The sequence below is a fragment of the Colossoma macropomum genome, unplaced genomic scaffold (genome assembly GCF_904425465.1).
Source record: "Colossoma macropomum unplaced genomic scaffold, Colossoma_macropomum, whole genome shotgun sequence".
Lineage (NCBI taxonomy): Eukaryota > Metazoa > Chordata > Actinopteri > Characiformes > Serrasalmidae > Colossoma > Colossoma macropomum.
Window position 1 is genome coordinate 1,409,198 of NW_023494808.1, and position 13,780 is coordinate 1,422,977.

General features: G+C 42.6%; 1 protein-coding gene across 4 annotated transcripts in view; it reads left to right on the plus strand.

Annotated features, from left to right (window-relative positions):
* LOC118798199 (fish-egg lectin-like) overlaps positions 1 to 13,780 on the plus strand; it is a 37,756-nt gene that overhangs the window by 13,899 nt on the left and 10,077 nt on the right. The window contains exons 4-5 of one of the 4 annotated variants that reach the window (XM_036557574.1): positions 111 to 238; positions 367 to 724. The exons of 2 other annotated variants lie outside the window; for them this stretch is intronic. In XM_036557574.1, coding sequence (XP_036413467.1) covers positions 111 to 238; positions 367 to 508 — 270 coding nt within the window. In that variant the 3' untranslated portion in view covers positions 509 to 724. Of the gene's footprint in view, positions 1 to 110; positions 239 to 366; positions 725 to 10,992; positions 11,094 to 13,780 lie in introns of those variants that run through there. One more of the 4 variants, XM_036557570.1, reaches the window with a different exon arrangement.

Genomic DNA, 13,780 nt, shown 5'->3' on the forward strand with positions numbered 1-13,780 from the left:
ATCTTTGTGTTTAGCATGTTTGCTACTCTTATTATCTTATTACACTATATCTATATACCTTTATTAGTCTCTGCCATGTTCATTTTCAGTCTGAGTCTGCTTTATTTCAGGGTTTGACTCCAACTGCTTGTGGTGGCTCCTTAAAATTTGAGAAGATACCTGGATCTCTTTCCATGATTGACGTTTCCACTGATGGAAAAGTCTTTGGGGTCAATTCCAATGGAGATGTCTATCAGAGGTAATTTTATTACGCAGTTATTATTGTGTATGTTGGAAGGTTAGTAATAAAAGTGGAAGCTGTGTCTTATAGAAATAAGATACCTTGTCTGGTGGAACCAAATGACCAATTTGATCGGTATCTTGCAGGGATGGTGTTTCGCAAAGTAACCCTGTTGGCACTGGGTGGCGCCAAGTGCCGTCCTCTAAGAAAGTCAAGCATGTTTCCTACGGTAATGGCCACCTGTGGCTCATTGGCAGAGATGACAGCATCATGGACTGCAGCGAATAAAAGAAGCGAGACCTCTAGAGCCCTACAGTCAAGTTCAGATCAGACATATTATCTCATCTTAGTCTCTGGGGATGAACAGCAGCACAAAAGAAAAAAAAAGGTTATGATCTATAATAAACTCTTTTTAAGTTTCCACCTTTTCTTTTGCATTTAACCATATATTCCACACTTTTCTGGCTGAATAAAGAACATAATATTAAGATCACTGCAATAAATCTTTTCTTTGATTAAGTAAATTTGAGTCCAGTCTTATTCTTTCATTTTATTTATTATTTGATTTTATTTTGACTTTCTTTTAAAAGGTCCAGGGAATGAGAAACAAGGCAGTTACCCTTAGCAAAATATTACTAATGTAAAAAAAAAACACAAGTCCTCTATTCTAGCATCATATGTAATAATAATTAATGTATGTATCAGTTGTAAAAGTACTGTGAGTTATTTTAGGTACTAGAATAGCTATACTATTACTAACCCATTTACATGTATGCATTTGGCACACCTTTATCCAGAGCGACTTACAGTTAAATCCTGTCCCAGAAGTAGGTGAATGTAGAGTTAGAAGTCTTGACCAAGGACTCTTATTGGTGTACTGTGGTGTGCTCGCCCAGGCAGGGAACCTAACACCTGTCTGCTGCATGGACATCAGAGGTCTTACCCACTACACTGTACTCAATCACCAGCCACTAGTACTATGCACTGATGGCCAGTCACATCAAATGGCTCAGTTCATCCATAAGAACAGACTCTTTTAGCTTCTAAACAGCTCTCCATTCAACAGCATTGCCAGTTTTTTCAAACTCAACTGAAGTCATAAATATTATGACCCTGTCTTTTTAGGGGGTACCCACATGCTACTCTCTGCTCAGTCCTGTGTTCCTGCTGCTATGTGCACGTTGCTCTGACTCAGCTGGTAATTGATCTCGCATTTTTCAGAGCCGTCTTCACTGCTCTCCAGGGGTGTGTTCCAGCAGCTAAAGGGCTGAATGATCAACTTCTCCCACAAATTTATGGTCTCCACCTCACTAGGTTGCTTTGATTGCGATAAACAATCAGAAGATGAAAACAGTCCATTTCAGGTCAGCGTTGTTGACATAAATTCAGTGCTTCCACAATGAGTGTGTATTTAATGCAGCAGGGCATGTGGTGGACGCATTCAGACAATGCTGCAGGAAAGCAGGTGTGAAACATGTTGCCGCTGCATGCTAAATACACAAGCAAACAGGAACATACACACAAACAGGGACGTTGTCTGGGCTGGGCTTCCAGGGCTATAACCCTGAAAATCTTTAAACCGGACAAGAACCTCAAAACATCACACAGGGGCACGTTCACCCACTCCTCAAACTCAGAGAGAGAGAAAGACCCTTTCTGGGTCCATTCTGGTCTTGTGTGTAACCTTCTGGCTGCATTCTGGTCTTGTGTGTAATTTTCTGGCTGCATCCTGGTCTTGTGTGTAACTTTCTGTGTCTGCCCTGATACCTCACCCATTCTCCTAAATCATTTGAATGTCGTGCCATGAGACAGTTATCTTGTGTTATTAGTATCTGTGGATGAATAGTGCCTATTGTGCTGTGGAAAATCCTTATATGTATTTCTGAGGTGAATCTCTATAAACCTCTTGGCCACATTTGGAAGAAGGAAACAAGACAGGAGTAGTTCAGAGCTGGATTGCTTAAATTACTTAGATTCAAGTTGATCAGCTCTCACACACAAACTTACACTTATTATGCACACATTAGTTGATCTCCATTAACAAAGCACAAGTGTAGACTATTACTCATTACCTACTAGCTCAGCGAGACCACCTTTTCGCCCTACAGCTGACAGTATGCACCCGCTGCCACATGCCCCACCGCCTGAGCTCTGAATAGCAACAGCATCACCTATAGCATTTGTGCTAACTGACTAAAAAGCTTAGCAGCACAAAGGATAACTTCCTCACTTTACAAACAAGCTTTACAGGATGTTCACTACAGACATACCAGTTTATTAGTGTATTCATTCATTGAAATTCATGAAAATTTGGCTGACAGAGCAGAGCCAGGAACAGGAAGTAAAACCATCACCTGCTCGCCACATTGAAATTTCTTAGGGACTGCCCTCTTGTCAAAAAATTGTGTTTCATACGTTTTTGGGACAAATCCAAGGCTTCATGGGCTGGAGTACAAACTTCGTGTAAATGTTCACAAAACTTGCTCACGTAATCTAAAACATCATGTTCTTTATCACCTTCAGTTAAGAACTTCTCTTTAGGAACTTTTAAAGGACCCTAAAAAGAATGTCCAAAGACTGACTGAGAACGAATCAATCCCAGGGATTCTTGGACAGCTGCATGTACAGCAAATAGCCCAAGAGGCACACCTTCATCCTAATCTTTTACAGTGTCTAAGCAGTACTTTCTAAGCGTAGACCTCAAAGACTGGTGAAATCTCTCAAGAGCTCCCTGAGACTCAGGGTGATAGGGACTAGAACAGGGATGCACAACTCTGGTCCTAGAGGGCCGGTGTCCACCATAGTTTAGTGATTTACCTACTAAGACACACCTGATAGCATTTGTCTGTTAATTGGCAGGTTGAGTGGCTGTGTTTAAGTAGGGAAACCTCCAAACTGTGCTGGACATCAGCCCTCCAGGACTGGAGATGTTCACCCTTGGACTAGAAACGTGGTGAGCTATGTGCTATGTTCTATGTTCTGTGTTTTCATCACTTGTACAAACAGCTTGGACAGAAAGTTAGTACTTAGTCTTAGGCAAACAAAAAGTAGTAAGGAATTTGATGATAGTTTGAACCACAGCAGGATAAGGGATTTTATGTAGGGAATAGCTTCTGGAAAACAAGTAGCTGCACACATCATTGTCAACAAATACTGATTACCAGACTTTGTTTTGGGCAGAGGCCCAAACACTCAACTAGTACACATTCAAAAGGTTCTCCTTTTATGGGAATAGGACGAAGAGGGGCTGGAGGAATAACCTTATTAGGTTTTCCAGTACACTGGCATGTATGGTAGGACTGACAAAACTGTACAACACCCTTTTTGAGAGCAGGCCAAAAGAAATGTTTCAAGATATGAGAGTATGTTTCAGTAATGCCCAAATGTCCTAACCAGGGGTCATCATGAGCGACCTGTAGTACATGCTGTCTGTAAAAAAAGAAAAAAAGAAATAAACAGAATAAAACAAAAACTACCCTAAGCTGTTTTGTTGTTGAAATCTAACCTAACTACCACCACCAGAGACAAAACTAACTACATTAGACTAACCTTCCCAGAAATACAGGGCGCAGCACCAACCCTCTAACCTAGTGTGTCTAGACAGCAGAGTTTACCTTTGTGGTGGAATGTAGGTGTGCGCACAATCAAACCTGTTCTCAATCTGAGGAGATAAGCATGTGAAAAGCAGGGAAAAAAGGGAGAGAGAGGGTAGAGAGATCCAACAACACTGTCACAATCTACTACCACACCACTAGCACTACAACAGACAGACAAGAGCAAAAACAAATTAGACAGTTTCAATAATTTAGTATATCAAACAAACGCAAGACCAAATGGCAAATGAGTGAGCCGGAAGGCTGATGCACAGCTTGTCTGTGCCGCTCTTGAATGGGAGGCTCATCCCCTTTTTGCCGCAAGACTGTGCTTGATTGGCCAGCTGACAACACGATGATCGACAGAAGAGAAGAGAGAAAACACACAGGTGTGCTGACATGTAACAGGCGATCTCAGCCCACGAGAAACCGTAACCAGTCCATAGGGTTATTGTGGCCAAACTATCTCAAAAACTTTCCAAGTTCTTGGTTAATGCATTTGCATCGTCCATTTGAATGAGGGTGATACCCTGATGTCAAGCTAACGGACACCCCCATGTATTCGAGAAATGCAGACCAGACTTGTGACGTGAACCATGGACCCCTATCTGAGAGAATGTCCTCAGGAACTCAAAATATTTGAATATTGACATACCTGATTCACTAATGTCTAAGCCATTTGAATTGCTGTGGGGAGAGAAGCCAATAGGATTTTTTTAACAAACAGGACACTATGTTAAAATCTGTCCACTATTGTGAGAATAGTAGTAAAACCTTGTGAGTCATCATCATCATCATTAACCGCTTAGTCCAGATAGGGTCGTGGTAGCAGTTGGGAGAGCAGAGAAACCCAGACGACCCTGTCCCCTGCAACTAGCTCATTCCCGGGGACCCCAAGCCGCTTCCAGGCCAACTTGGAGATGTAATCCCTCCAGCAGGTCCTAGGACGACCCAAAGGGTCTTGTCCCAGTAGGCTGTGCCTGGTACACCCCCACTGGGAGGGGATGCCCGAACCACCTCAACTGGCTCCTCTCAATGCGGAGGAGTAGTGACTCTACTCCGAGCTCCTCCCAGATGACCGAGCTCCTCAGCCTATCAAGTAGAGTGTAGCCCACCACCCTGCAAAGAAAGCTCTTTTCCACCACTTGTATTCGTGATCTCATTCTTTCGGTCATTACCCACAGCTCATGACCATAGGTGAGGATCGGGATGTAGACCGAGCGGTAAACAGAGAGCTTCGCCTTATGGCTCAGCTCCCTTTTCACCACTACAGTCCAGTACAGTGACCACATTACTGCTGCCACCTGTCCCAGCCTGCAACCGATCTCACAATCCCTCTTCCCATCACTTGTGAACAAGACCCTGAGATAATTAAACTTCTCCACCTGGGGCAAGTCCTTTCCCCCTACCTGGAGTGGGCATGCCATACTTTTCTGGGCTAGGACCATGGAATAAGACTTGGAGGTGCTGATCCGCATACCAACAGCTTCACACTCAGCTGCAAACCACTCCAGTGTGCGCTGGAGGCATCCATGTGATCCAGCCCAAAGAACAACATCATCTGCAAATAGCAGAGACACCACCCTCCAGCCTCCACACATAATGCCTTCTTGACCTCAGCTACACCTTGACCCCCTGTCCATGATTATCACGAACAGGAGTGGAGACAAGACATAACCTTGGCAGAGTCCAACGCTAACGCTGAACGAGCTTGACTTAATGCCGAGTATACGAACACAGCTCTCACTCCGGGAGTACAGAGATTGAATGGCCCGGAATAGCAGCCCCGGCACCCCATACTCCCAGAGGACCTCCCACAAAATATCTCAGGGAACATAGTCATAAGCCTTCTCCAAGTCCACAAAACACATGTAGACTGGGTTGGCAAACTCCCATGCCCCCTCAACAATCCGTGAAAGGGTGAAAAGCTGGTCCATTGTTCCACAGCTAGGATGGAATCCGCATTGTTCCTCCTAAATCTGAGGTTCAACTCTCATTGCCAACATGAGCACTGAAGTCTCTCAGTAAGACTATGGAGTCTGTAGGCAAAGCCCTTTCCAGAACCCCACCCACTCGCTCCAAGAAGGCCGAATACTCTGACCTGTTGTTTGGTGCAAAAGCACACACAACAGTCAGAGTTTTCCTCTCTGCGATTTTAATTCGCATTGAGGCGACCCTCTCGTCCACCAGGACAAACTCCAATTGCACGGCAGCTAGCCGGGGACTCGTGGCACCTCTCACCCTGTGCAACCCCTGAGTAGGAGAAGGACCAACCCCTATCAAGCAGTTTGGTTCCAGAGCCAACACGTGGGTGGAGGTGAGCCCAACTAGATCTAGTTGGTACGTCTCAACCTCCTGCACAAGTTCCAACTCCTTCCCCCCAGTGAGGTTACATGCCATGTACCAAGAGCCAGTTTCTGCTGCAGGGATGCTGCCAAGGGCCTCCCCACCATCTCCCACTTCAGACCTGTTCGACCTGGGAAACCCTAACAGGAGCATATTGCTCCTGATGACTTAGCTCTGAAGATCTCTAGACCACACAAGCCCTTTTGCCATGGCAAGGCCCCGATCCAGGAAGGGACCCCGATCCAGGAAGGGCCCCGATCCAGGAAGAGTTTGTGAGTCTGATAGATCTGGTACATAATTCTTTCCAGTAGGACACTAAACTTCATATCATTTTCCCCTATTCTCCTCCCTCTCCTCTAGGCAACTTTATTGATGAGTTACATTCCTGAGTCTCTTCCCCATCAACAGAACACCACTTATACTTTTGGGTGACTTCAACCTGCCATTGGACAAGTTGCAGTCATCATGCCTGTTACCACTGCTATCGTCCTTTTGCTCTCAGCCTCAACCAGACTCCTTTGACGCACAGAGCAGGCAACGCTCTGCGCTGGATGTGGTAGTAACTCCCCTTCACCACTCTGATCACCACTTTCTATCTTTGACACTTTCCCTCCCTGCTACTCCTGTCCATACCACCCCATCATGCAAGACCCTTCCCCATCGTGATTCATTTTCATCACTCTCGCTGGACGCAGTTACAGACGTTTTCCTTTCTTCACTCTCATCTGCAATTAACTTTGTGTCCTCTCTTCTCCAGGCCAGCAAGATCCTCCCCACATGCCCCCAGGCTTACAGGTGTCCTGCGCAGCAACTGGCAAGAGCTAAGGAAGGCTGAGAGAAGGTGGAGGAAATCCCAGCTTGACTTGGATCTTCTCTCCTACCAATCTCTCCTTTTTAAGTTCTCACTTGAAGTTACTGCTGCAAAGCCATCTTTCTACAAAGGGGGAACTGGAAACATCAGCATCTGATCCACACAAGCTCTTCGACATTTCCCCCTCTCTCCTCAATCCTCCTCCTCCTCCTCCACCCTCTTCTCTCACCCCTGAGGATTCTGTCACCTTCTTTGAGGAGAGAGTTGATAGAATCCTCCAGTCTTTTCCCTCTGTCTCCACTCCTTCCACTAGACCTCGTCCTCTTGTTCTCAATCCCCTAAACTGTTTTCTGTTGAACTGTTGTTCTCTTTCCACAGATGATGTCCTACAACTGATCAAATCCAGTAATCCAACCACCTGCCCACTGGATACCTTCCCATCCACTTTGCTCCAGTCAATCTCCATGGATCTACTGCCCTTCATCACTTTACTCATAAACAACTCTTTTTTTGTCATCAGGTCAAGTTCCATTAACTTTCAAGACTGCAAGAGTGCTTCCTATCCTAAAGAAGCCCATGCTTAACAGCTCTGATGTCAACAGCAGACCGGTATCACTCCTTTCTTTCCTTTCAAAAATTCTTGAATGTGCAGTCTATAATCAACTGTCTCTCACTCAAAACCAGCTCCAGGACCCCAACCAGTCTGGCTTCAAACTGGTGAACTCAGCAGAAACTGCCCTTATAGCAGTGATTGAGAAGCTCCAGGCAGCAAGATCACCCAAACTATCATCTGTTCTGATTCTTCTTGACCGCTCAGCAGCTTTTGACACAGTCAACCATAGAATCCTTCTTGCTGTCCTCACCAACACTGGAATCACTGGCTCTGCATGAAAGTGGTTTAAGTCCTGGAGGGTTGCTCTTATCAGGTAACATGGAGAGGGTCCACATCCTCTCCATGCAGGCTCTCCACTGGTGTCCCACAAGTCATGATCTTGCCATCTCAATCAAGAACTCTCTGATTGTTCTGGCTAAAATTGCAAGAAGTCTTGGTGTAATTCTGGATGGCCAGTTATCATTCTCAGCTCATATTGCGAACCTAACTCGGTCATGCAGGTTTCTCCTGTACAACATCCAGAGGATTCGACCCCTTCTCTCTCAAGAAGCCACCCAGATGCTAGTTCAGTCTCGTCATCTCAAGGCTTGACTACTGCAACTTGATCTTCGTTGGTTTTCCTATGCAGCTATCAAGCCTTTGCAACTCATCCAGAATGCAGCAGCATGGCTGGTCTTCAATCTTCAAAAAGTTTAATCATGTCACTCCACTGCTGCGCTCCCTTCACTGGCTTCCTGTAGCTGCATGCATCAGATCAAAACCACATCAAAACCCTGATGCCTACAAAGCCCATAATGGATCAGCCCCTCCCTACAAAACTCGAACTGTACCTCAAGCCCTTTGAGCTTCAAAAACAGCTCGGCTCGACCCGCCATCCTTCAAGACGCGTGGAAGACAAGCATTAAGACTTTTCTCTGTCCTCGAGCCCAGGTGGTGGAACGAACTCCCACTGGCTGTCTGAACAGCAGAGTCTCTCGCGGTCGTCAAATGCAGACTGAAGACATATCTCTTTATACAGCACTTAAGTGAACACCGTATTGTACTGCACTTATTGAAATGTACTGCACTGTGCTGTGTTTAATTCTGTTCCTTTTTCTCTGGGTATCAACATGGGCTTTTGTTTCTAGTAGTATCTGAGCTCAGGACTGGCTTTCTCTCTAACCTATTTGTAACTAGCAAAGATACTTTCTCTAGGTAGACAAAGCACATTCTGTAAGTCGCTCTGGATAAGAGCATCTGCTAAATACTGTAAATATAAATGCTGACCAAGCTTTAACTTAGCCCTTGTAAGATCAGCTGGCTGAGACAGAGGGGGTAGAGGGAGCAGTTATGGACAGTAGTCTTCCTCTTTTCCCATAGGGTTATTAGGGCCTCGTTTTGGGCCTGTTGCAGGAATGTAACCACTTCTCCTAAAGGGGAGATTTTCATCACACCATATCACCATCCTTCCTGTGTTTTAACACCACTGTCCTTTTAGCACCCTTTGCCCTTCAGCTATTGGTTCATCTGGTACTCTGGTAAAGCATACAAGTAGCTGTGTGTGCATACACTAAAGACAATAGACATTCTGCTTTAAGCAAATACAAGTCAGGGCACACCTACAAAACACATTTGTTGCAAGTCACGAAAACACATGATCATGTGTGCATCTATTGGATCAATAATTTGTTGTGCAGACAAATTATTCCTAGTTTACTCTGTTTCAACATAACTGAACACAAACCATTTTTAAATGCTAATTTCATAATTTAAATCGCGACACCAATATAGTCTACGTGAAAAAGTAATTTCTCCCTAAACTTACGAACAGGTTGTGCCACGTTTGATTTAATTCAGCCACACTGGAGGGCTTTTAAGCAGGAACTGCCTAAGGTCCTACCACAACATCTCAATAGGGTTCAGGACTTTGTCTAGGCCACTCCAAAACTTTAGTTTCTTTTGAACCATTTAGTGGTGGACTTGCTCTTGTGCTTTGAATTGTTGTCTTGCTGTAATATCCTTATTGTAGAATGCTGGATTAGCTTTACACCAGATGTAACGAGTTCTCTGTCTTCCTAGAAGTTCCACTTTTAACACATCAGTCCACAGAACATTATTTCAAAAGGCTTGGTTTATTCTAAAAGGTGGTTTTTGACAAATGTTAGATGAGCTTTTATGATTATTTTGGTTAGCAGTGGCTCTGGATATCATTTTGCTGCCCAGTCTCTTTCTAATGGTTCTAGGGTTAGGGTTAGGGTTAGATGTTCATCTGGGTTCTTGGGTTTGTGACTTCCTGGATGAGTTGTGCTCTTGGAGGAATTTTGATAGGTCGGGCACCTCTGGGAAGATTCACCATTGTTCACCAAGTTTTCTGCATTTAGAGATAATGGCTCTCACTGTGGTTCATTAGGGTCCCAGAGCCTCAGAAACGCCTTTGTAAACATTTCTAGACTGTCATATTTCAATAACTAGAATTTCTTTTGATTACAGCATAGAATTCTGCTTTTTAAGACCTTTTAGCCTACTGCACATTGCTGAAAATGTCCTACTGGAGTGATGTTTAGATTTAGCAGGGCTGGCAACAAATCAAACTGGGTAACTAGTTCAACTGATCCCAAGTCTCAACTAAATATGGGTTTGGTTGATTGAGTAACTAAAGGGGCAATTTCTTTTTCCACTTAGTGTCAGATAACTTTTTTCTGTGAATAAATGATCTTTTGTTTACACAAATCATGTTTGTCTTGTATTAAACTTGGTTTAAAGATCTTAAACAGTTAAGAGTGACACGCAAAAATAGCAGAAATACTCTTTCAGAGCACTGTAGATAAGGACATATTTTTAAATACAGCTTATGATGATTTGCATTTCATGAGACTAAGACATTTTCTTATTGTGGGCTGAGTCGTGTCCTACATGGGAAATGCCGGATGAGTTCCCTGCTAAACAGGCACAATCCTTAGACATTTGATGATGTTGCCATCAAAGCAGGTTAAGTTTGCTTTTGATTATGTCAGTAACTGGATGGTTGATTTGTCTAAGGCTTGAGTAAAGAAATCACAAGTATCACAAAATAAATTGATTGGATTCATTCCCCAATTCCCTCTCATTTATAATACAAAACACAATATTGCTGACCTTACTTTAGATTTAATACCATGATTAGTAAAAATTCTCTTTGAAATTTTATGTAAATGTTAATGGAATGACCTGTCTGTCATCTGCCTTGTTATCTATCAAGGACTTACTTATGGAAATATGTAAAAAAAAATATGTTCAAGCATAACACAATAAAGTCATAAACTTCAAAATCTCCCCAGGATCCACCACTCCTGATTGGCCCTTTCTTACCCTGGCACCTCCTATCAGATTCACCTGACTGTGTTCCTCCTTCATTGACTATATATATTCTCCAGTTAAACTAAGAGTCAGCATTACAGTCCTATTCAAGACTAACACTGACACACTAACTGAAGGCCATGGAGAGAACAACAGTCCTCTTTGTTCTCCTCAGCTTCTGTACAACCTCTTTGGGTGAGTGTGTTTCTTTTTAAAATGGAAATACACAGGAAGAGATGAACAAGTATTTAGACTCATTTCTTTTTCTTAAGTAATTAATTTACTGTGCATATTTCAACATGTAATGTCTTTTGACTCTGTGCTTATAATATGATATAAAAAAAGTATGCATTCTATAGCAAAAAAGATTAATTTTAGACAATTTATAAAAAAATATACATTTTGTAAAAATTAAAATAAAACTGTAAAAAAACTGAAATTGCAAATTGCACTTGGTGCCATTATAAAAGACACTGCAATTGTTTGGAAGAATTTTATGCAAGAAGTAGCAATCATGGTGAAGTTGAAGTTCTCATGGAGAGCATTATTAAACAACACTTGAATGGAAAAAGCTAAAGAGCCACAGAAAGGAAATTTTGAAATTGCGAGTGTGAGGCTGTGAAATTCAAACTTGAACCAAAATGCTTCAAAAAGTGAATTACTTATTACTGTAATTACCAACACTGGCTTTGCAATAAAGTACTATACATTTTTAATATCTTGAGGTTGTGGCACCTACTTTCTTCCTATCAGTTTCTTTTTTTTAAACCTGTTTTTGTTTACGCAAGCATTTATGAAACTATTTTTATGCTTATGAATACAAATTATTATCTATTTATTTGTACACTTGTCCACTTTTTTAGAAACTTACCTTACCTTACCTTGTAAGAGACTACAGTACATTGTATTAATTTAAAGATTGTATTAGCCAACCTCCATCAATGGTCAGTTTTTGACCACAGAGCTGCTCTTGGCTGGATATTTATGGTTGCTGGACCATTCAACATGATTACAGATATCAACATCTATCTTTTTACTAGTAACAATAAATAATAGAGATCTCCATTATGAAACGTCACTCGTTGAAAGATAATTATGACTAGTCAAATTTGTGTTCTGACTAGTTATAAATTCAATTTTAGATATCTAAAACTGACTTCTTACTAGTCAGAACAGAATATTCTACATATGCTAGGTTGTAAAAGACAACATGCCTCTTTTTTCTGTCACCAGCATAATTTTCACTTAAACTGGAAGAAGAAAAGCAACCAATATGTAGCCAGGTGATAATTAGATCCTATCAGTTTCACCTACATTAATCTAAAAGCATAAATAGGTTCCTGTGCCTTTAAGACCTCACGGGGGCGCTGTGCAGAGCACAGAACGAGCGAGTGCATTCAAAGGAACCAGAAGAAGCTGGTTAGAGCTGCGATGTGCTAGTTGTGGGAGAAAAGTTACCGTGAGTGAGAGAAGCTAAACTGGTCTAGGTGGTCTAACCTACATGTGTTTTTGGTGTTTCGCACACAAGCAAACCACTACTGTATTATTTGTACTGTACATACTTATGTTATTTGGCCTAATTGTTTTCTTTGTGCTGTATACATACGAGGCTGTAATGGACCGAAAAAGTATTTAAGCCAGGTCCATTTAAAATTTGTATTTTTATTTTTCTTTATTTCTTTGTTTCAGTTGGCTGTTATACTTTTGTGACAGTGAGCTGAATTTCTCTCGCTACACCAAATCTTTGAAATCCTGATAGAGAATAAACGGACCAAATAGCTTATGAGTTGTCGTCCCATGTGTGTTTTCCCGGGCTACAATTTTTGGTACCAGTTGTGAGTCGGGCAATTCGGGGGAGCCCTATAGACTCAGATAATGTACAGCCTTCTCGTGACCACTTACTACAGCGTGCCATAGGAACATGTCCAATAGTTGAACTTGAGATTGGTGGTGTAAAGACTCCATGCTTACTGGATACAGGTAGCCAAGTGAGCACTATTACTGAGCAGTTCTTCAGAAAGCACCTGTCAGGAGAAGATGATATGTTGCTCACTGCTGGTTGGCTTAAGTTGACAGCCGCTAACGGCCTTGAGATACCCTACCTTGGATATCTGGAGCTGGAGGTTCAGGCCATGGGTCTAAGGATGCCCGATTGTGGTTTCTTGGTAGTCAAAGATCCTCGTGACACTGAACAGTCAGTTCCATGTATCATTGGTATGAACATTATCAGCCAATGCAGACAACTGGTGTATGCAGAATTTGACACTACCTTAGGAGGAAAGTTGGATTCGGACTGGAGAAGTGTTTTCCAGAAAATGCAGAAGTGTGAGGTCGATCGGAAAGAGGTTGCCCGAGTAGCAGGAAAAAACATGGAGCACATCCCTGCAGGATCGTTGGTGACCCTCCTAGCAAAGAGAGCATCAAAGAGTGCGGGTAACAATCAATCAATGTTGCTCGAACGACTTAGTGTGCAACTACTAGGAGGTCTTATAGTTGTTCCCACACTCGTTGGTCCTAATGACTGCACATTTCCAGTACAGATATTAAATTTTTCACTGGAGGATGTTTGGCTCTCCCCTCGTACTCGGCTGGGTATCTTGTCAAAAGTAGAATGCATGGATAATGAACCACAGTGTGCAGTGAAGTTTCAAAGGATTTCAGCTGACATCGAACAGATCATGCTGGAGTTGGGTGAAGGGCCTAGTAACTGTGAACTGCAATCTATTCTGGACAAGCTTGACATTGGTGGTAGTGTTGATCAACAGACCCAGTTGTGAGCATTACTGGCTAAGTACTTTGATATCTTTGCAGTAGAGGATGAAGACCTTGGCTACACTGACAAAGTTAAGCATGAAATACATCTAGTTGATGACGAGCCAGTT